The following is a 24,959-nucleotide window of genomic DNA, read 5'->3' as shown; positions in this document are numbered from 1 at the left end:
TGCATAAGCAGAGTTGAAGTGTGCGTACACCCAATTCACAAACAGATACACAACCCCAAAATACACAGAAAGCGATCCAGTTACTACAGCACAACAAAGGAGAAGATCTGCGTCAGATTCCTCGTGCTCTTCCTTTTCCCACAAGTCAGGGCTTTCAGAGCCAGAGTGATTAGCTTATTAGCATTTTAGCTGTAAACATTCATTGGCTGTGACCGCCCTCTAACCATCTCTGTGCCATTATCATTAGTCATCTTAATGTCTGTCTGGCAGTGAGTCATCCGATGCGAGACGCTGTGAAGAGTCGGCTGGATGATGGTTATCAAGGTGTTACCCAAGGCATTCGAAACCAGCAGCCATTTTGTTTCATTGTCACCGCAGGCCAGCTGTTAAGTTTTTTCTTGTTTTGTTCATTCAAAAATGTTCATTGCTTGACTGTCACGTCTCTTCAGCAGAGTTCAGTGTTTCAGAAACACACAGCGAAAACTGTTAAAAGAGTCAAGCTGGAGGAACACATCTCAGTGTCACGAATGGAGCACGTGTCCAGAGAAAGAGGAAAAGTGTTAAAAAAAAAAAAAAAAAAAAGTTGGGATGACTGGTGAGGCAGGAATACGTTTCTTCTTTGAGTGTAGAGAATTTTCCATTTGTCGGTTTTCTGCAAAGATGAGAAACACAAAGATCAGTTAACATCATACTGTTAACGTTGTTAGATATGAAGACATTTCACACTTGTGTTTCATCCGTCTCAAGTGGGTGGCATACTTGTGCAAAAATGCACAAAAAAAAAAAAACCCCACTCCAGTGAAGGCCTTGAGATGTGTGCTGAGGTTATAAAATGTGTGTACAAACAAACAAACACTTCTGTTTAGTGGAAAGTGGAAAAATCCCTACAGCTCCTTAACTTCTCCTCTCTCTTGTTTTAAGTAGCAAACATTTCATCTGGAGCATTCTCAGCTCTCCCTGATTACAGCCTTCCTTTCCTTTCCACCCTTCAAGCAGAGGTTTGAAGTATGTTTGCGGGTGTCATCTCGTCACATGACTTCCATTATGCCATAAAAGCATGAACGTGTAAATTGACAAAGGATTTTTTTTTCTCTCTCTTTCATGTAATGTAACAAATTTCATACGCATTTGCTTTTTATTTTTACACAAAAGTTACTTCTGAAACTCTCATTTAAACTCACATTTATCTCTGCTCAAACAATATTTAAAGTTATAAAGATTTTCATGAAATCAAGCCTCATTTTGATCCTATTTATGGTTGATATTTTTTTCTAGAATAGCCATTCAATGTATTTATATTCAGTAATTATCTCTCTATATAGATAGTTTTTATTGGTGGTAGCAGAGTTCACCATTCCCACATTGGATTCTAAGTACATTTAAAGATGCTTTTGGAGCTATTTATTTCCATTTTAATTTTTAGAAAATAATTCAAACATTTATTTAAAGTCACACAGTAACTATTTGTCATGTTTCTGTGAACTGTTGGTGCATGTGAATGACATGCTGTACTGGAACCATGTTTGACAGATCCTGATGCACTTTGGACTTCAGTTATGCGCCGTTTTGTTGCCTACGTGTCAAACCAGAAGTCATTCCTCCATGGCTCTTTACCCTTGCAGCTATATGAGCGAGGCCAACACACACACATACACACATGCGCGCACACACACACACACATACACAACCCTCCCACCTGCCCGTCTCACAGTTTGGTTCTCTAAAAATAAAGATGACTATCAGAAGCCACAACTTCTGGATGAGGCTTTTAAAACGCAGATGAGCCGCAGAGGACTTTACATCTGGTCCCAGATCAGTCCGGAGTGAAAGCCAGAGATTTAATATGCACAGAGTAGAATCCAACAGCTGGTCAGTCCAAACTGCAAAACACACACACACACACACACACACACATAAACACACATACACACATGCATGCAGCTGAGCCAGGGGTTCCGGCAGAGGAAAGAGCAGTGACAGGCATTTTGATTATAGCATAAACAGAGAGGAGAGCATTGTTTTCTCCAACTCAAACAGAACAATCCCCCCATTCTGAAGTTCTCACGCTGAGACAGACACCCACATCAAAATGCACAAAGCTGTCCGCATGTTTGTGCGTGTGCATGCTATAGATTCTCAAGGAAAATACCGAAGTCTCCTCTACGCTGAAAATACAAACGATTAGATTCACTTCCGCTTTTCAAGAAGTATACTGATGGTGTGAATCAAGTTAAAAACGATTATCCATCTTGAAATTCACTGCAACTCAATACAATCATGACACAAAGTGCAGCATTAAAAAAATTACCACCAAGTTTCAATAACACCCCTTTGACACAATCTACAAAAAAACTGTGTTCCTATTATTTTGTCCACCCTTGGCATACCATCTGCCACAGATGACATGTAGATAAAAGGGGGCAAAAAACTTAAAAAGAGGTAGCAACTTTAATATTTTGATGACACCACAGTGAATATTCACATGTATGAGTGATACACTGATATACTGATATACTTGTAAGCTACTGGATGCCTAAATTTCCCTCTGGATCAATAAAGTTTCTATCTATCTATCTACATATCATTTATAGCAGGTACATATCTCCAAAATACCCTCCAGACACACACATGCATGCACACTTTCCTGTCTTTGAAGTTTTCCTGACTCTTTCTAATCTCATCTGTTTCCTAAACGGAGACGCTCTGGACAGTTGCAGGCCTTGAGTTTCCAGCACTCTCTGTGACGGCCCCTGCAGAGCTGATGATAACAGGCAGAGCAGGCAAAGTGGCGGGTAATAACTACCGCGTTGCATTCAAGGACACTCGGCTCCACGTGCTGGGGCCTTGACTTTCAGTCCGCAGCTCTTGGGGCCCTCGACGTCTACTGCAGAGGCCACTGGAGGTTTAATAACAACACAACAGTGGAACACCTGCAGTGCGCACATGGCCGGCGGCTGCGTGTGTGTGTGAGTGTGTGAGTGTGTCTGGACAATGTAATGTGTGCCTGTGTAATATATGATACTGTAGAGTTATGTGCTGCTGAAGTGTTCTCTTATCAATACTTCAAAGCACTCGCATTACTTCTGACTCACTGATTCCTGCGCAGTAAATAACGTGTTTGTAAAGTCATTTATTCATCTGCTCGCAGATCTGTGCTAGTGTCTGTTTGAAATGTGTTTACCTTTACCTATCATCTAGCTAATGGAAAAGTGTGTGTTCCCTCCAGCACATCAACACACATTCATCTCTACACCGTCTCTGCAACTAATCATATTTCATCCCATCACTCTTTTTGATTCAAATCATGGATGTTGTCAATGTTCCTGACGGCAGAAGTTCAACCATAAAGTCTAAAAAACTAAAACCAGGAGACAAGACAGATCAAAATCGCTGAAACTATATCTGTAAGCGTATTCCTGTTTGCTAATCTGCAGATTTGTTCACACACACACACACACACACACATGCTCGTGCACGCTGCTGCACAGCTAATTACAGCTCACTACAAACAACTACACAAACACACACCAGTACACATGTACACGTGCTGACACAGGCTACACAGGCCAGTGTGCCTGACCCTCACCCCGGTACACACACCTTCCTAATACCTCACAACTGTTTCCAATCTAAAGGTTCCTGCTTGTCTGGGCCCCGGCGGGGCCTGATTGCACGACACTGGATACAAGATCCTGAGGAGAGAGGGCAAGGCTGCAGGGGAGAGAGAGAGAGAGAGAGAGAGAGAGAGAGAGAGAGATGTGCCTCCACTTTTTTCACTTCACTCTCCCTTTCTTTCCCTCCTTTCATGCTGTACCTGTGCGGGAATCTGGTGTCTGTTAAAATGGCTGAAAAAAAACAGTCCCTGTGTGAAGTCGATCCTGCAGATTCTGGAGGAAAACATTTGTCTTAAATACATCAGAGGTCTGTCAAACACTGGACCTGGAGAGTTTAGATCACGGTGATGATATGCTGTTAGTTCATTTTAGTTAATAAAGTGAAAACGCCAACGTGCTCAGAGCAGCTCTCTTTAAATCTCTGCTCAACCTTTCATTATATTTTATCCAAGTTACATCGTTATTACAGTTTTGTTATTCGTGTGATTTACTGTGGTCAAGGCTTCAAAAAACAGAAGAGTTGTTCCTGTTTATATATAAAACACTTTATTTACAAAAGGTTTATATACATGTAGGCAGATGTTCATATACTGGATGTATCAAAAGAATATACAAACATTTGTTTTATTTCTTTTTACTACTTAATGGACTTGTTTTTATCTTATTTCTGTTGTATTAAATTTTTCAATTATTTCGTAAATTCTATGTAAAACATTTTGTATTTGTGAAAGGTTCTATTCAGGCTGTGAGCTCAAGCTTGCTTGGATCTGATTTTTAGTCTTTATATAAACATTTCGAGGACTTTATTTAACAAGGATGGTCTCTTAAGATTGACATTTCTTTTTAGAGGTTCCTGCCCAAAATGGCAGCATAATTTACACACCGACACAGAATCAACATTTGCTTTGACAACTTACTTCGTGTTTTCTGAGCTACATAACATTTATATCAGTTTTATGGGACAACCAACAAACCACCAGCTAATAATTAAGGGTGCGCTATGTATTAAAAATGTGCCAAAAGTAATGCTAATAATAAAATACATGTAGCAGTTCTAATGATCTGGGATCAAAAATAATTTTGTTCCATGGAACAACTGAAGATCATTTGAAACTTATTGAAATAAGATCACTGGAATTAGATTTTAATGATTTGCAGCTGTATTATTAAATCTACTGAAAGATACTGAACTTTCTATTACAGTGTAGTTCAGATTTAGTTTTTATAAAATATAATTTTACACCTTCAAATACTGTTTTTTGCATATTTTAGTAGAAATTCAAAATTTCAAAAACTACACCTCCACAAAGTGATTAGATGTTTTGTTTTGTTCTTTGTGTCTTTATACATCTGAACACAAAGTTTTAAAAAGTCATAGTTGTAAATATCAAACTCCTGGAAACGGAGGCCTACTCAGCATGGGTTGATGTGTTGTACTCAAACACATTTTAATTGTTTACATTTCTAGAGAGGTTTTATTATTTGCTTATAAATAAGTAAATATTCTGTGCTCAATTATTGTCTCCTCGCTGAACTTCATAGGAACTAATGTGCTCCAAATTCTTTAGTCTGTGAGAGAACGTTTTTGCTTTGTGTCTCCCAGTTGATTTATAAAATCAAAACATAGAACATACGTAAATGTATTTGTTCATGTTTTTATTTTATTTTTGCTTTTGAGTGACCGCCACAGATTTGCAGATGTTTTTAGTTCCTGCTAATGTATTTCGTTTGTTCAGTGCATTATCGCTATTTATTTGTCGAGCTGAACGGCTACAAATAACGTACTGAAGCACTCTTGCACTATTTTGACACATTGAACGTGTATATTCACGTCAATTTGCTGATGACATGGAGAATCCAGAAGTATGTTTTCGTGTGTGTGTGTGTGTGTGTGTGTGGTTTATGCATGTGTATCTGTGTGTGCGTGTGTGTGTCTGTGCATGTGTGTACATACCTGAGGGGCTGCAGTGAAGCGTCTTGTTGCACTGGACTAAACTGTGGGACAGACAAGGGAGAGCAGTGGGAGTGGAAACAATGGAGGGGAACAGGGTGAACTGTGAAAGGTTTTAGATCCAACCATTGTTGTTAAAGCTGGTGTAGAGGTGGAGTGAACTATCATGGAGCACATAGATCAAGCAGGATGAGCAACGTATGCAAAGGTTTGAGATAAAACAAGATTAAGATCAGACCAAAAGGGAAGAATTCAGAGGTCATGAATGGGGTGCAAACACAGACAGAGGCGGTGGGGTGGAGATGTGGACACGAGAGGGTTTAGGAGAGACGTGTGATGGGGTCCTAGTGGCTGGTGGACATGGCCCAGGCCCCCTCCATCCTCCAGACTGAGAAGGCGTAGCTCAGTCTTTCGTGGGCCAGGTAGTTGCAGCTGGCCAGCTTAGCGTCCATCTCGTCGCTCTGCAGCACCTGGTAGAGGAAGTCGATGTAGCGCGAGGCCAGTTTAAGGATCTGGATCTTGCTCAGCTTGTCTGAAGGAAGCGTGGGGATGATCTTGCGTAGAGAGGCGAAGGCGTCGTTCAGGGACTGAGTGCGTTGACGCTCCCGCACGTTGGCGATGACGCGCTGAGAGTGGAGGTCCTCGAAGGGCTGGTCCGGCCTGGGGCCCAGCGACGTGGGAGCAAGAGTCACCACTGTTGAAGGGCTCTTCTTCAACCTCTTTGGCCCAGACGGCAGCAGGCTGTTGGGACTGCCGGTGCTGCTCTCCTCGGTCTGACCGAGGCTGTCTTTCTTGGGGTAAGGGGAGCGTTTTCGATTTCCTGCTTGGAGGCTCTTCTTCGATCCTCTCTCCAGTTCCTCTTCGCTGGCCCCCATCCCTCCTTCAGGGGAGTTGGTGCAGGACACCTCTTCTCTCATTGTACCGTCCACTGACAACCTTCCAAACTCCACTGCAAAGACAGGATGCTGTAAGGCTTTTTTTTCTCTTTTCAGCCTTTCTGACAGCAGTTACAAACCTGAACTTGACAAGCTTGTGTAAGAAGAGTCTTGTCCTCCGTCAACGAAAGTTACGGCTGCTGAATCTCCATTGGCTTGAACGTCGCTGTGGCTGTCCTGTTTCCTGGTTACCTTGTTAAACTTCTCGCTTTCACATTCCCTTCTCAACCTGGCAGACAGAACAACAACAAACCATCTGACAGGCAGGTCCACCTCCGCCCCTTTTATACCCAAACGCTAACCCAGGGCCTGCGGGCACTTCTCATTGGCTCAGCAAACTTCCAGAAGGCGTGGTCCAGCCTGAGCCAGGCAGGAAAGCAGCAAGTGTGCGTTAGCTGGGCGGGTGATGAAGGAAGGGGGTAAGTGGTCCTCTCGGCCAATAAGAAGTGCTCTGTCTAATGTTGCAGAGATGTCTGAGGCTTTATGGGTTCCAGATTTAGGCTGGAGTGTCAGTCCGCATGCACCCTTGTGTCTGCCTTCCCGTTCATCAAATCCATTATTGGGGCAGAAATCAATCTAAACCTTTTATTTCTGACAGTCATCAGTATAAGCTTTAATGTTAAGCATTTTGTAGGGTATTTTTATGAACATACATTCTTGAAAGCTTTTTTATTTTTACAGTGAATGTGCATAACGGTCATAAATCATATGCGTTGATATACTGCTAAAAATTTGTCTTTTTTCCCTTTATCATGTGAACAAGTGTGAATTCACAATAACATTTGTCTTCCATGATCTTTATCATGCTGATAACGAGATATAAAAACAAATCTGTTAAACCACGGGTCACAACATGGACCGAGTCAATGAAAATACTGCGGATTAGAAGAATGAAGGAGGGATTTATAGGTTAATGCACATTATGATGTGGAATTTATGTTTATAAATGGCACAAATTATAAATTTTGCCATGACAGACCGTGAAGTCCTGCAAACCAAAAAAAGGATTTTTCGTAAATCTCTTTTGGCCGCAGCGGCTTTCAGTAGATCTGAGAGAAAATGTGAGGTTGTGCAAGCACGCATTCTGGAAAGAATTTCACAAGATGAGTCTTTTTCTGACAAAGAACTGTCTCTGTAAACTACACTGAACACATCTTAAGACATTCATGATCTAACACCAGACCTGTGCTTGTTTTAGAAAAGTGTTTAATGAACAAACACCTCTAACATCACAGCTGACATCAGCTGTCCTGCTCCTTCATGTTGGCTCAGGAAAGGTAGCGCAGACAGGACCCTAAATAACCCCTGACCTCAGTGGCCCAGTGACCTCAGTCTGTAGAGGTGAGGGAGCACCTAATTGTGCCAAACATGGCCTCAAGGCAGAGCCAACACATGTTCCACCTCCACACCGCGAACCAAAATGGGTCTGCAGCCACTTAAACACATTTTCTACACACTGGCAGTCATGACACAGCAGGCAGGTCCTCCTGAAAAAATTGACAGCGCATAGCTCGGGGTCATGTTTGTTCAATCTGCGTTGGGATTTTACTTGTTGAACTTGTTGAGGACACCAAGAGTAGAGCGACCTACAATTTGGACAAATTACTAAATCTTGTGTAAGACCACCTTTAGATCTAAATCAGTTTCCCATCATTGTGTCCATTTATACCTTCATGCGTCACCACTTGAGTGACTCACATGTGCATCATTGCAGAGAAATCTTGCGGTGAGGTTTTCCACTGAATTTAGCAGAAATGTACTTTTTGGTGATAGCATAGTTAATAGAAGCCTTCCCATTTCAACACCTCCAAACATTAGCTTTTTTTTTCTTTACAATCTTTCATGTTTCCAAAACAGATTGAATTGAAATTGAGCCGCTGTCAAGAGACATTTCATAAAGACACAGGCAGATGAGACATTTTAGTAGAAACTGGTACTTACCAACAAAATTTTCATGGGTTGTAACTGAACCTCACATCATTTTTGACACGGTGCTTGACAGCTTCTAGCCAACAATTGGGTGTGATTGCGGCAGCATGTGAAGGACTGTATGTAAGGAGAGCGGCTCAGAAGATTTTTGATGAGCCCCGTGATTGCACTGGTTTACATTTCATTCAGAGAGCGACACTGAACGGAAAGTAGCTCGATCCCAGTTGGGTTCAATCAACTCGGAAGAAGAAAAAAAAACCTCATCTGGCCATCAAAGCAGGGAGACAGTGAATTATATGAGGTTGTATTTACATAACAGGCCAAGTCAACTCCAGGATTAACTGGTATTAGAATTGGGCTTATTGGGAGCTCTGGTGGAGACAGTGGAGGGACAGGAAAGTCATTGTTGCTGAGGCTAATCTCGGGAGTTGCCGCTTACCTTTAGTGAAAGCATGGGTCCGTGCCACCATCATGGAAAAAATGAGCTAACGAAACGAGTGGGCCAACAGGAATGTCGTGGCACGACCGTTTCACAGAAGAACAGAGGGGAGAAAAGAGAGAGAATGGGAGAAGAATAAGAAAAGGGGAAAAGAAAAGGACAAGAAAGGAGAGGGAGAAGGGGGAAAAAAGTGAGGCTGTCCAAACAGAACCAGATGCAGGAGTGTGGAGGCTCGTTTGATCTCTGTCCTCATAGGCTGATTGATGTTGCACATTTCATTTCCTTGTCAGAGTCTTGACATAATGTTTCACTAAACACTCAGGCCCTGCTCTCTTCTTCGTTTTATTTCCACGGGGGTCATAATTAACTCTTTCTGGTGCTGAAAATAGATCATAGATATATCAATATATATCAATATATATAGGCTTACACGTGCACACAGGGGTGCTTGGATATCAAAGAAGACCGATGTATTGTCTGTTTCTGTCTCTCCGCCATATGGTTTGGTCTGAACTGAAACACTGCACTGAGGAGCGGCCATGTTGAAACTTTTGAAGTGCTCCAGGAACAAAAAAAAAGAGGGGGTGGAGGTGGAGGGGGGGGGAAATAGTTTTTTTAAGTTCGTAATGCAGTCAATTCGATTACCGTCATACGGCGAAAGGTCGAAGTGCCTCGGTGACGTACTCAGCTGGTAGGAGCACGGCAGTGTGACCAATCATAAGTGATGTGTTTGGAAATCTATACTGGCTGGACAAAAGGAACCAATCATTAAATTCCTCCTCACCTTCACCCTGAGAGTTTCTTCGCCCTCTTGGCTGCTGTTATTGATGTTTGCACACAGCACATTCCTCCCCCTCCTCACCCCCCCCCCCGCCCCCTCCTCATACCCATCCTTCCACGGCTCCATCCCTCCCGGGGAGCCTATAGTGGCACAAAGGCAGACATCTGGGACCCATTTCCCCCCTGGAGAAGCCCTTCCTGTGGGGTATCCACTTAGAGGGGTTCGGGAGGAGCGGGGTGGGGAGCTGAGGGGTGAAGGTGCATGGAAGGTGGGGGATGGGGGTGATGGGGCTGGGTTGGGGTGAAGGAGGGGAAAGCTTGCAAACTAATAATGAGACAAGAGGTGTGGATGAAAAGCAGGTCTGCTGCAAACTGAGTGTGGGTGTCGATTTTTAAAAAAAAGGTTAAAAGCTCAAAGTTATCATTACTAAACACAGAATGAATCCTCACCTGCCTTTTCTAGTTAATGAATCAAAGAAGTAGTTTGACGTTTTGGAAAACCTGCTTTCTTGCCAAGATTTCGACGAGAAGATTGATGCCACTCTCATGTCTGAGAGTGGCATCAATCTTTGATCTTCTCATCGAACTCTCGGCAAGAAAAGCGAAAAGAAATTTCCCAGAATATCAAACTATTATTTGAAGTCTGACATTTGAAATGACAAATCCAAAAAACTAAAACTAAGGTATGACCATCTTTGAGTATGAAATGTTTTTGAACTTTTTGTTTCCGTTCGGTTTTGGTAAACAAATATAAAACTGAGGAATGATCATATTGTGTATGAAATGTTTGGAACTTTTGGTTTTGTTTCTGTTTTGTTTTGTTTTTGTGTAGCCTAAACCTAGAAGTGAAAGAGTTGCCTATTAGAATGTAAAAAGGAAAGCTATGATAAGGTGAAACTTAAGCCTACACCTTCTTAGTTAATATTTTTTGTTGTTTTCCTTTTAATTTAATGCCTTACTGTTATTTATTTATCTCTATGTGCATTCCTCTTGAACTGTTAATAACAACCGAAATAAATTACTACTACTACTACTACTAAAAGAGATTACAAAGCTCCAACCTCTATGAGAAGTCCTTAAAGCCACTGGAAACATAAATCCACAATAGCCTTCTAACTATGTAATTTAGGGTCTTATGTACATGATAATAAGCGTCTAAAAAGTATTAGAAATTAGTTTCAATCCAAATTCAAAATATTGTCATTTAAGTGTTTGTAAACATTCCTGATATTGGGTTTGAATTGGGCGTGGTTACGCTCAGACATTTATCACGAAAATTACATAATTAAGTCCGCAAACCAATCATAAATGACGTGACGTGCTGCGGTAAGCGTATTGTCTCATTTCCAGTTGCCAGAGTTTCTGTGTCACTGGTAGCATCTAAGCATCTCAACTGCAGCTAATTAAATTAAATGTACACTAGTTCTGTTTTAGCACTCTCAACACTCTTCTTCTATCAGCGACTTTCTCTCTAATCACACAGTTGTTTAGATGTTTTTCAAATCTGCTCGTGACTTTAGCTTAGCAGTTAGCGATGGCTTCCCTTAGCTAGTCCTCTGCCTCCTTTAGTGATAATGGTGCATGTAATAAATGTAGTATATTTACCATGTTGGAGGCGAGGCTCAGTGAGTAAGCACACCATGGAAACCCAGTCTCAGCTACTGTAGTTAGCCAGACCCCAGTAGCCGGTGCAGGTGTCAATCAAAACATGATCTGCCATGCCTACACAGTCTTGAGAAATGGTCTAAACAGCAAAATGAGCTATTTTTTGAACCAGGGTTTTTAATAGTTATGGACATTTATTTTCCCTCAGATTTTTGTGGATACTTAATGAGACACTCAACTTTGATATCATATATAGAGACAGAGCGCAAATAAGTCCTGCCCACCATGGAGGGGTAAACAATTCATCACTCTCCGTCGAATTTGTATTGTGTGAAAGTGCCTCCTTGTCACTTCTGTCTCCTAGCAAACAGAAAAATGCCTAAAAGCTGCTTTGTGATGGGATGCACTACCAGCAGGGTAAAGAACCCAGAACTAAGTTTTTATAAGCTGCCGAACTGAAAAACTGAGCCTTTAAGAAGACAAAAGCGGGTACAGGACTGTGTGCTGTGTGGTGGGAGAGAAAGTCTCGACCTGAGCTGCACACACCATAAAAATGACACATATACCTGGACACGCTGCTAGTCACAGAGAACACATATAAATGTAAAAACAGAACAGCGGTTTAATTGAAAGGTATGCAGTGTTTGTAATAGATGTTATATCACAGAATAGCTAACCTGCATTCAGCTGAAATGCTAACAGTAAAAAGAGCCTGAATGGGAAATGATTATATGTCTGTGCCTGTAATTTTCCTGCCTATGTTTACAAACTGTAGTGGCCATATCAGCTGTGAAAAGTGTCATGCCAGCCTGTTATGTAGTGGAGTTTGCTATACAGTTGTTCTATCTCTACTGTAGACATGATGCCAGCCCTTGCATTCATGTATTGTGTCTAAGCACATACAATGACACGAGTTTCAGCATATGCTACAAACTACCTTTTCCTCTCTGGTAGACATATGGTGCTAAAATAATCCTTTGACATGCTGAAATCTAATGTTTTTAGCAAGCTACAGGCATTTTGTTAGCATTTCAGCCCTCGATTGCATATTATGGCACTGGTTGTTTTCCCCTCTGGTGGGTGTGGTTTTCTTAGTATGATGTTGCACTCTATCGCTATGCATTTTTACTTATTCAAGCCAAATTTCAAGGGGCTTTAAAGGCCCTGAAAACCTCTTATCCTAATTATCTTCTTACGCGAATCAAAATGTGATGACTGTCGGTTGGTTGTTTGCTTATGTTGCCACACAGTCCTGCTGAAGCAGATCAACTTGTTTTTTGTTTTTTTTGATAGTTAAACTCTTAACGAGTCATAACAGGATGTTTTTACAAACTTTAACTTTGATTGTGTCATGAATATTTAATGTTTATAGAGAAATACTCACAATATGGTACCAGGTTTTCAGGGGCTTTAAAGTACTCAGAAAAATGGATCTACGATTCCATGACAAATGACAAACTCCATCTGCTGAAGATCTTGTGATACAATCAAAAGCTCCAGAACGGCTACTAAGTGGACCCTGAGGTGAGATCGTTCTGTCAAAATGTTTATACGTACTTTAAACATAAATGTTTTTCAAATATAAAAGCACCATCTCACATTAAAAACACTTCCCTCCCCTGCTGCGTGCCTGCCTGTATTATTCTTGTTTCGCTGTGACTTATCTTCTCGCATTAGGCCGTAATTTATCATAATATTTAGTGCTCAAGCTTCCTTCAAATGTCCCTGCTTTCATGTGTAATTTAGCTAATATCCTGCCCTGGCTCTGATTACAGTGTTTAAGTGCTGGGGTCCATCCATGGCACATTACAAACAGTCCCAGTGGAGCTCACAGCTGAGCTGGGGATACGGCATGCTGGGCTGGTGTGCGCTGAGCAGCATGGGTGTAACTCCCATGGCTCATTCTGGGACGTCCATGGAGGAAGCAATGCATGATGGTTACAAGCACACATCTACTGTGGACAGATCTAAATCCATTTTGCAATACATGAAAGTCTTTAAAAGTCATAACTAACAGCTTTATTGATGATTAATACGTCATACACTAATGCTTTGTAGATCAGTTATAAGTTAAGTAAAAAGTGATGTGTGTGTGTGTGTGTGTGTGTATGAGAGAGAGAAAGAAAGAGAGAGAGAGGTTGCTTGCATGTTGCATCATGTCCATATGTGTAAACAGCAGGACATATGGTCTGCGTGTGCATGTGATAATGTGAAACAGAGGAACACATAAGAAGTACAGTTGGACAGGAACCTCTAAGTGCATAAAAAGAACAGATATTTGTATTTTTATCATGATCTGCACTTTACATGAAAACCACTCCAATCAGCCACATAGTAAGACACTGATGTGATCCAGCACTATTTATAGCAAATCATCACATGAAAGCCATTTTCACTGCTGAGTTGGCTGTTCAAATTCAACATGTTAGCTTCACTTTCTTTGCAAACACTAATAACACTGTCAGTGAGTCAGCAGATAGGCTGACCATGCGGCCCTTTGGGCTGGAAAATCCTGTTTTAGCGTGAACTTCGCAAACGAGCTTATTGAGCCACAAGGCTGTTGCTTACAGGAGAACTTTTGACAAAACTTTCTGCACCTGAATGCTGCCATCAAAACAGATACGGTGACCAAATCAGAGTCGTTAAAGGTTGTGGATAAAAAGGAAATTAAAACCATGATGAAAATATTAAAGTACACTCTCTGCTCAGTCTCTGTGGAACACGGACATAACGTGTTTGGGTCCTGATTTTTATCATAAGCCTTCAAAAATGTAGGATCAACTCTGAATATCTTGAAATTCTTGATATAAAAGGAAGTAAAACACCATTTTGGCCCTCCATGAACACAACTCTTTCTCAACTCCAAACCACAAATCAATTTGAGGGTAATTTCTTCAGATAAGGAGCCTGTCATGGAGTCAAACGGTGCTATCTAATATGTCACACTTCAAATACCGGTTCCTGGAAGCAGTGTCAACATAGGATCTCCAGGATTTGACACTGTCACGCATCCACTCCTGTCAAACGTACAGTGAAGCCCTGTCTGCAAGGTACAGAGGAGAACAGAGCTATTGCATTAGAAACATCAACAGAGCTCAGCAGCCAGCTTCAAAGGAGTACGCCTTCACATTGAATCAATCCCCACTTCCATTAGATTAGATGACCTTACCAAAGTTACATTGCGCTAACGTTTCTTTATGGTTTCTCAAATCCCTCGCTCTGGTTCTGGTTCCCCCTGTGAAGCCACTTCAAACAGCCTCTGCCATGGCATATCCCTTTGTGCTCTAAAACAGCAAATATGTGTCTCCCTAAAATGTTTCAGATGCGAGCTCGCAGTGGTCCCAGAGGCACAGACAGCATCGCACACAGAAACACAAGAGTCAGAGGAGGAAAAAAACAATGCCTGAGTGTAAAGGTAGGGTATCTACTGTGCTGTTAACAGGCTGCACCGGAGGCGACATAAAAAGGTCTGACTGACTGAGGAGTGATGGGAGAAGATGATAAAGATAGACAGATAGAGAGAATGAGGGAGGAAAGAAGCAAATAGTGTGGGAGAAATCCTGCAGCAGTAAATCAGCGTGGTAATAAGGAGGGACGGGAGGGAGGGAGGCTGCAAAGGTCTAGAAACATATGTTTCAGTTTGTAAATAAAACAGTAAATTGCTATGGATATTGCTTAAATATCTGTGGGCTTTGTACCACGCTTTGCGGAAGTTCCTCGGAAATCATTCTGGGACTGCCTTCTTAAAATGCCAAAGCGGCTTCTTAATGTCAAAGAGGCCATCTGGTTCTCTACCAATTCAAGATGTTTTCTTTTCATTTAGCTTTTTTTTTCTCTTTGACGCTTCCTTTTTTAGATCTAATGCTTCAATTTTGTATCATTAGTACCGATGTCCTTTTCACGCTCAGCACGATTCACAGTCAAACCTGTTCACCTTTTATCAGTGGTAGAAAGAAACAAAGTACATTACCATGTGCTTTAGTACTGCACATAAGTACAGTCTGTAAAATACTTTTAGTTTACGTGAGCATTTTCATTTTGTGCTACTTTGTACTTATGGTACACTACATCTCAAAGGGGAACATTGTGCTCTTTAGCACTACAATTATTTGACAGATATAGTTCCTAAATCACACTTTTTCATACAAAACATGTGGCCAGTTTATAAAATATGATGCACTGTCATAGATTAAACTAGTGATGGGAATTCAGGCTCTTTCTAGTGAGCCAGATCATTTGGTTCAGCTCAGCAATAAGAGCCGGCTCTTACGGCTCCCAAACGGCTCTTCATTTAGTCCCACTTCTGGCTTTTATAATTCAGCCAAATTTAGCAATGTTTTGACCTATGACTGGTGTGTGTGCACATATATCACTTAAATTATTCAATGTGATTATACTAAACCTTCTCATTTCCAGAATACCATAATTTTATATTACATTTGGTATAAAAACCTTAAATAATGCAAAAATATCAACCACTATTGCACAGGGCAGTGTTAAAAATGCCCCCCACCTGCTTTCAACCTGGTGGTATGATGTCTGTCTCATGTCATCACATGTGATTGGTCGCACGCACATACACATCAACACAAAATTCAGTCAGTGCATGGAGCGTGCATAGCCGAGCAGTGTGGCGAAAAGAACATCCTATTATTCTGTCTTGTATTAATTTACAAAAGAAATAAATAAAAAGAAAGAGAAAAAGAAATCAGTTCTCAGATGGGAGCAGGCCCGACTCATTCGCGGTCGAAATATCACTAGATTAAACTACCCAGCAGCATATAAAGTAGCCAAAATTTGCTGTGAGTAAACAGCTATAACATAAAAATGCAGCTTTTTCAGAAATGCAACAGTGATAGTAATTTAGTACAATACTATAACTCTTTGAAAGGAGCCATTTTGCCACATAATGAGTACTTTTTAAATACATTTTGTTGCTAATACTCTTATACTTCTACTTAAAGGTACCATGTGGAATTGTTGGCCACTAGGAGCACTATGGAGCAATGTTTTTACAAGTGGGTTGCTGATTTGTTTGTATCGAGTTTAGCACTCGTGCATGCTGATCCACTAATTCACAGCTGGTGGCGGTAACACGGCAACAAACGCAGCAATGCGTCAACAAAGGAAGTTATCATCCAGACTGCTAGCAAGTAAACATCGACGTAAACAATGTCGTATTTTAAATATCTTAAAAATCAGCTTTGTATGAGGTATGTGTATGTTGTATGAGGAAGGAAATGCATTCAAGGCCTCAGTGAGTAACACTGAATGTAAACATAGCTTTTGTTTGAATACAAAAAAATTACGCAGTGTACCTTTAAGTAAAATTATGAATGCAGGACTTTTACTCCAAATCAAGTATTTTTACAATGTGGTATTGCAACTTTTACTACCACCACTTTATAAACCAATGATAAACAGTCAACACCAACAGAAAGAATGCTGTAATAAATATCTAACCCTCAAAGAGGATAAAATCTGTTGTCTCTACTCATTTTAATGTGTCAGCAGGTACACATAAACAGGTCTGAGAGTAGACAGGTGGATGCCCATAAAGGTGTAACGTGTGTGTTTTTGTGTTTTCTATAAATAACGTCAGATACTTTAATCCTGACATCATCTGTTGAATTTCTCCTGTTGGTTGATTGTTATAGATTTTAAGTCAGTTTTTGAAAAACAAATAATTGTGGCTCTTTAGTATCAAACTGTACAGGATGTCGAGGATATTTGTGTTATTTCAATGTATAAACTATTGTTTCCAGTCTCACCGCACTCTGCCAGACTGCATTCAACACTTGAGACAACTTCCTTCCTTGATTTGGGTAGAAAGGAGTCCCATAATTGAATAAAATGAGACCCCTCCCTCTCTTTACATACCACACAAACACACATACACACACGCAGACACACACACACACACACACACACACACACACGTTTTACAGGCTGGTGTATAAACTTAATAGGACGCATTTGGTTCCAAAGCCCCCAGCTTGCTCAGTGGAAAGTGAGCCGGATTGTTTTTCAGTTTCTTAATGTCGAAGTTTATAACAGCCAGATAAAAAATGTTACTATGGTGATTTAACCACAACATTGCAATTACCTTGATGCAATGAGACTCTGGGGGCTTACAAACAAACCAGTGTAATGCAATTAAGATATAAGTACCACCAAAAATGTCCTTAAAACACAGAGGAAGGAAGGAGAAAGCAACAAAGAAAGTGAAATAATGATAGTGGCTGCTTAAAGATCAAAGTTCCTGATAGTTCTTGTAAATAAAGGAACACTATGCCAGATTAGTATAGTGAGTTTTTCTTCAACATAGATTTAAGACACATTTTCCATCAGATATTGTCCTATGAATTAATCTATTAATGAGCTATAATTCACCAAACCCTGATAGCTCTGCAATAATTCAGTCACATATTTTTCACATCAACTTCAAAGTCCTTCTATCAGGCAGCTGCCTTAACAAAATCATACACCAAAAACTCTCTCCAACCCCCCACCTTCCCTTTGAGGGACAAAATAAAAATGTGGATGGATGGAATAATTGCCTGACTTCAAAGTGCAGGTTATTGCCCTGCATTTACTGTTGCGATTGCAATGCTGTGGGGTGTTTTTCTTCATAAATGTGGCGCGGGGTGGGTGGGAAAAGTGGTTCATTCCTCTCATGGCGCAAATCCCACTCTAATGCCCAACACTGACCCTCGTGGCCCGGGCTTAGTATGAAGAAGAATGTGTAACACCTTCAATCTGCCTCCTTGACTCTTTCTCACATTACATGAAAGTCACAAGCCTTATGAAGAAAATAATAAATTGTTTTTCCGCTGCCACAGTTCCTTTGAAAAGCACAAAGGAATTAAAAGTTTTGGAGGAACAGAAACTGTGAAAGATGCCGACACATTCCTTCTTGAAAAGGGGAACAGTTACTAGCCACTGGGCACGAGTGTTTTCAGATTTCATGCAGAGGGGATGTCAAAAAACATATTTTATTAACGTGACTCTCAGACACACTCTTGTACAAACATACATTCCTACATTCAGTCAAGAGACACATGTGGATACACGATGCCATACTTCATTTCTAACATGGTAGTGTACAGAGATAAAGGAAATACAGCAACATAATCTCATTTAGCAACAATATAAACGCTGTAAATTATTCTGATGTGGGCAGCATTAAATCAAACAACATTAATACATAAGCATGCACATTAGTGGTATCACTGCTTAAAACAATAAATGAGATATAATCAACAGACCCAAGCAGCACCCATTTTCATGCTTGTGGCATCGAATGCTGTTGGGTTTTTTTTGAGTGTTTTTTTGTCACACTGATAAATATAATACACAAAATGATTCTTTACATATAAAATGCCTGTTAATAGTCCGGTTATATATTGAACCAGGACATGTGGTGCTGATTTGGAATTGCACATGAAAGCATTCATGTTGATGCTGCAGGTTTTTGGCTGACCTGACACACTCAGCGGTGAGCTGTCTGAAAGCAGCGCTTGGATTTACATCAACTTGAAACACTGTATTTGCTATAAGCTTGATGCAAAGTTGATAATACAGATTTCACCTTTTGATCTCTGTGATGGAAAAAAAAATGTATTTCTCTTTTGTAAGGCTATTTCATCATTCTTTGATACAGAAATGTAAAGAAAACAGATGCAATATCACAAAATGAGCGATGACAAGCACACGCTTTCTGCACACAGTATATAATTGTTGGAAGAGTGACACCCTCTAGTGGCCATCGCATGAAACTGCAACAAATAATTACAATTGAGGGGTGTGTTGTGATGCAGCTATTCCCATATTCTGGATTTTTTTTTTTTTTTTTGTCACAAGGGAATTGCGTGACAGATCAAAATATGAGAAAAGTGAAGACGTAAGAGAATAAAATCTATCAAGGGTCATATAAAACAGGGCTGGACTCGTCTATAAAGTGGCCGAGTCGACATCAAATCCTGCACACGTAATAAAAAATAATCAGAGGAGGTTTGGGGGAGACACTGTGACCAGGATCAAAGTGCTCATCCATAACACAAAGTATTTCAGCCTCTTGTCTGATTCCTCTTAAATGTCCTCCATCACTCTCATGGTGGGAAGCCAGAGACACAGTGAGTGCACTATAGAGTCTGTATAGTTACTGTATGATGTTTAAGTGCCCTTAGAAGTCACTGAGGATACTGATGTCAGCGAACTCTTTACGGTAGCGGTTAGCGTACACGGAGAGCAGGACGGACCACTTCAGACTCATGCAACTCCACACGCCGGACAGGTAGAGACTCTGAGGGTCAGTCAGGGCTGTGGGTGGGAGGGGACACACAGAGATTAGCATCCAGAACTCTGAAGACCAACATCACTAATATAATCATAAGTTATATGAAACAGGAGAGCAGTGTGGACTTAAACGATGACTTACACTCCTTGTTTCTGATGGCAATAGACAGGAAGGTGACAAAGGCTAGGACCGCCGTAACAGAGAAGAAAAGCCCGATGTAGAAGAAGAACTTGAGGCCCTTCAGCCAGGTCCGCCAGAAGTCCTGCAGGTACATGATGTGGGTGATCAGGGCCCAAAGTGCCAGCACACCTGAGGGATGAGACACAGAAACAAACGGTGAAATATTAGTCAAAAAGTTAGTTTTCATGTGACTTTTGTCACATAAATCAATCACTTTTTTAAAAAGACCTATTTTTGATCTTTCAACTACACGTTAATTTTTCAAAGTACACCAAATGTTTTCAACACACTTCATGCAATAATCGTTATACACTGTGAGTATAAAGCTTCCAGAAAATTTTAACTTTTTTCTCTTGGTTTTAGCTTCTTTATTGTTGCATCATTATTGCAATAAGGGACTGGAAGTTCTGAAAACGCAAATCACCACATTTAAAAGCTACTGCGTAAAATCCTCTGTAGACTTTACTTCTGAGTGCACCAACAAGAAGTTTTCACTCTCTGCTCTCAGCTGTATTAACATGTGACTGTCAAAATTGAGAAAAATAAAGTGGATCAAATGATTGATTACTTGTGTTTGCAAGTTAAGTTTATGTGGTGAAGTTTCGTACATTCTGAAATTAATGTAAAGTTTGGAAAACAAACTAAAATCTGTCAAAATGACAATCATATAAAGTGTAAAGTCAACACTCACAGCTATCTAACTGATCACATAACTGCCGCTGACCTGAGTTTGGATGTCATGAACTCTTGGTGGTGTGAAGGGTGACTGTGCATTTTCAGTGGCAGACACATCATGACAAAGCATGATGTTGCCAGTTGCTGACTCAATGAATCACGCTTCCCTGTCCATGTTCCCCTTTCTTTTTTTCTTTTTTTTTTAAAACTGCTTCAGTATTGTGACGCTTCAGTGAACAACCTTCACTGTGTCTTACTGTAACTGCAACAACTTGACAGAAGCTTTAACTTCAGTCCCAGTGTTTCAGTGAGGTGCACATGCCTATAGACTAGAACGTGTAGGCTACATTCAATCACAAGTCATTTTTGTTCAAGGAAAAAAGAACATTATTTGCAGCCAGTTTCCTTTAGGAAAATAAAAATGCAGCTTTCAGGAAGAGTGTCCACTTTTACAATATCAGTAATATTTCATATTGCTGCCAGTTCGTCAGGGAATGGGGTTAACTTAATGTATGCAGGTCACTAGCTTTAGTAGTGTGAAAGAATACAGATGATGCTGCAAAAAAGGAACTAGACAGTTTGCTCCTTGGGAACATGTGCATTTAACAACCACTGATAAAGATATAAGTGCATCCTGAGAACGGATGAGTGCAGAGGTTATAGATATAAATTTGCAAACCTAAACAGCTGCTCAAAGGTCAGATCTATGGATACGACACTTAATGCAGTATATTATGCACACTTAATGAATCTCTGAAGAGTTGTTTCAGCCCAGTGGCCTTTTTTTTCTTAACATTAATACTGACATTAGAACATACTCTAAAAAATATGGAGGATAAAACATGCAAAACACTGATATGGTCGCTTAAACAACAGGGACTTTGACACTCAAAAAGACTGTAACGTTGAAAGATATTGACTTGATTTGACTAATTTGGAACATGTGTGTTTGGGAACAACCATTAATAAAGATAACAGCGCATCCTGTGAACGGATGAGTGCAGAGGTTATAGATATGAATTTGCAAACCTAAACAGCTGCTCAAAGGTCAGATCCATGGATATGACACTTAACACAGTCTGTTGTGCTTACGTAATGACTCTAGGAAGTGTTGTTTCAGCCCAGTGGCACTTTTTCCTATCAATACTGACATTTGTCTTCAATTTAATGTGTTTTGCATTTTCACAACAGTATAAAATAAACTTGTAAAGGTTTTAAAAGGATAGCAACCAACATTTGCCTGAATAGTGGACAGAACGCAGTTCAAAAATGTGAAAAACTAGAACTTACTTTAAAAAATAAGGGGGACACACATGCAAAACACTGATATGGTCCCTTAAACAATAGGTTCACAGTTTTTCTAGTCTGTCTTAAAACAACAGTCAGGTGTCTATATGAACACTGAAAGAGGTTTTCTTCACTGTAATCATTCCTCCTGTTCATACTGGCTATTGAAAGATCCCCTTCAAATGCGATTTCAATGTAAGTGATTGAGGCCAAAATTCACAGTGTGTCCACACAGACATTTTGTGTAAAAATGCATTTAAAAGTTGATCTGAAGCTTTCAGCAGTCTGAGTTAGTCATATCAAGTGGATATCTGCCACATTTATAGTCTTTTTAGCATCAAATTATTTATGTTTCCTCAGACAGTGTTTCCCCGTTGACAGCTCAACTGTGGAAGTATAGTAACAAAAAGAGGGACTTTGGCATTAAAAAGACATCGATAGATATCTACTTGATTTGACTAATCTGGACGGCTGAAGCTTCATATTAGCATCAGATAAACTTTTAAGTACAATTTTGCACAGACGGAGGCTTGTGGATTGTGTCCCCCATCACTAACATTGTAAGTGCATTATGAAGGAATCTTCTTATAGTCAGTATGAACAGGAGGAATGATTACGCAAGAAACCATTATTTCAGTGTTCATTTGGGCACCTGACTGTTGCTTTAAGACAGATTTGAAAAATTGTGAACTTGTACTTTAAAATTTCAGGCATAACATGTTATAACAAAGGAAAACTTACTACTAGATACCTCTAAACAGGCAGTGAGTAGAGAGCATTTTAACTTATCTACACTTTATAATAATTTCCATCACCAATGATATAATTTGCTCCTGTAACATTTAAATTCCCTACAGTGGCATTTAGCCAGTTACGGTCAAACTTGTACACATGACCAGCTGAAAACCTGTCAGTCACTAACACAAATCTGCGACGGAATTTATGTAGAGCCCAAATATTCCAAAAATGACTTGCCTGCATGTCATTGTTAGTGTTGTATTGACATTTCTGCCTCTCTGGCTGACTGTAGGCTGATTTTGCAATCAGCATGTTAAACTTAGACTAGCAGTTAAACTAGGGGGCACCTTCAACCTGAGGAGGGTCATTGGTGTTTAGCTGAGAGCTGGAATAAAAACATGCATAAGACAGATTTTCTATGCAAAAACACACACATGTAATGTATATGGTTAAAGACAGACAGTGGTGTGGTGTTTACCTGACAGTCCTCCCATGGCTGCAGTCCACGGCTGTCTGAACGACATGGTCCACGTCAGGAAAACAGAAAACCCCACTATCACACCGACCACGGCATAGCCGATACTGATGTACGTCTTATTTACACCCATTGTCACAAAAACAACACCGGTGTGGGGGAAAGCAGAGACACAACAAGCTCGACAAGACGACAACCGAGAATGTGTGTGTGTGTGTGTGTGTGTGTCTGTGTGTGTGAAAGAGAGAGTGAGAGAGTGAGAGAGAGAGAGAGAGAAAGAGAGAGAGAGAGAGAGCAGCGAGCTGGTGATCTTAAAACAACTGTATCCGGTCAATCTGCGAACGGGCAGGAGGACAAAACGTGACTCAATGTGTGAGTCCTGCTGACTAATGGTTAATAAATGCTAAACATGACAACGCGTTTCTAAAACAGAAGTGTTGTCTTTTTTTTCTGTCCAGCCTCAAAAACACATTGCGCCCTACGTCATCTAATTTTAACCAAAGAAATCCTGCGACCATCTCACATGGTGGGTGAACTCAGCGCCCCCTGTAGGAGGAAACATGAACACGTCTACCACCTCCACATGTCTGCAGCAGAGGGAAACTTGAGTTGGTGAAACCTCTCTTTTTCAGTGTTACTGTATTGTTTACGGGCCGGTCGTCTGTCTGTCTTGTGAATGTTTTTATTCCAGCCCTCAGCTAAACACCAGTGACCCCTCCTCAGGTTGAAGGTGTCCCCTAGTTTAACTGCTAGTCTAAGTTTAACATACCGATTGCAAAATCAGCCTACAGTCAGACAGGAGGGCAGAAATGTCAATACAATACTATAACGACATGCAGTCAAGTCATTTTTGGAACATTTGGGATCTACATAAATTATATTGCAGATTTGTATTAGTGACTGAGAGGTTTTCAGCTGTCATGGGTACAAATTTGACCTAAACTGAATGATGGGAATTTAAACGTTATTACAGCAAATTATATCATTGGTGATGGAAAGTATTATAAAGTGTAGATAAGTTAAAATGCACTCTACTCACTACCTGTTTAGAGGTATATAGTAGCAATACAGTAGTTCACAATTTTTCAAGTCTGTCTTAAAACAGTCAGGAGCCCCAATGAACACTTAAACAGGTTTTTCTTGCCATAATCATTCCTCCTGTTCATACTGACCATTAGAAGATCCCTTCATAATGCACTTACAATGTAAGTGATGGGGGCCAAAATGCACAAGCCTCCTTCTGTGCAAAAATGTACTTAAAAGTTTATCTTAGGCTAATATGAAGCTGCTTCAGCTGTCCAGATTAGTCAAATCAAGTAGATATCTTTCAACGTTACAGGGTTTTTGGTGCCAAAGTCCCTGTTGTTTGTTACTATACTTCCACCGCAGGTCAACAGGGAAACACTGTCTGAGGAAACACAAAGAGGGAATCTGATGATAAAGAGACTGAATGTGGCAGATATCCACTTGACTAACTCAGACTGCTGAAGCCTCATATAAGCTTCGGATCAACTTTAAATGCATTTTTGCACAAAATGACACTGTGGATTTTGGCTGCCATCACTTACATTGAAAGCATATTTGAAGGAGATCTTTTAATTACCAGTATGAACAAAGGAGGAATGATTACAGCAAGGAAAACATCTTTTTGTGTTCATATGGACACCTGACTGTTACTGACACTTAAGCCAGACTTGAAATATTGTGAACCTTTTGTTTTATATGTTGTATTAACTATGCATGCACAAATATATATTCTTTTGTTTGCATAAAAGTTATTAATAGATTAGGACATTTTAACTTTATTTATTATTATTATTATTATTATTTCACCACCGTGGGGTCTCTGAGACCCCAAACAGAAATAATATTTCATTTTCTGTAGCGGACATCTGAAGATTGTCATCTGTTCAAGTCATGTTTATAGGCATCAGGCCAAGTCATGAAGTATCATGCAGCTAACACAATGTTAAAGAATAAAGATCCCCTCCAGTCAGGTTTTAAAATCATCTGCTTGGAATAATAATTTGTGTATTATATGAATTCTCCACA

General features: G+C 40.3%; 2 protein-coding genes across 2 annotated transcripts; both read right to left on the bottom strand.

The window, feature by feature from the left end:
* Positions 1–151: 151 nt before the first annotated feature.
* LOC137181816 (twist-related protein 2-like) lies at positions 152–8,381 on the bottom strand. The gene is made up of 2 exons (XM_067587851.1): positions 5,569–8,381; positions 152–652 (listed from the first exon to the last, which is right to left on the bottom strand). Exon 1 carries the CDS (start codon positions 6,480–6,482, stop codon positions 5,910–5,912), a length of 573 nt encoding a protein of 190 aa, XP_067443952.1. The 5' UTR covers positions 6,483–8,381; the 3' UTR covers positions 152–652; positions 5,569–5,909.
* Positions 8,382–18,229: 9,848 nt separating this feature from the next.
* On the bottom strand, positions 18,230–23,376 carry LOC137181813 (heme transporter hrg1-A-like). The gene is made up of 3 exons (XM_067587846.1): positions 22,911–23,376; positions 19,694–19,861; positions 18,230–19,575 (listed from the first exon to the last, which is right to left on the bottom strand). The coding sequence occupies exons 1-3, from the start codon at positions 23,038–23,040 to the stop codon at positions 19,439–19,441; spliced, it is 435 nt and encodes a 144-aa protein (XP_067443947.1). The 5' UTR covers positions 23,041–23,376; the 3' UTR covers positions 18,230–19,438.
* Positions 23,377–24,959: the final 1,583 nt, after the last annotated feature.

Source organism: Thunnus thynnus, chromosome 4, assembly GCF_963924715.1.
Source record: "Thunnus thynnus chromosome 4, fThuThy2.1, whole genome shotgun sequence".
NCBI lineage: Eukaryota > Metazoa > Chordata > Actinopteri > Scombriformes > Scombridae > Thunnus > Thunnus thynnus.
This window is presented reverse-complemented; position numbering and strand designations above follow the sequence as displayed.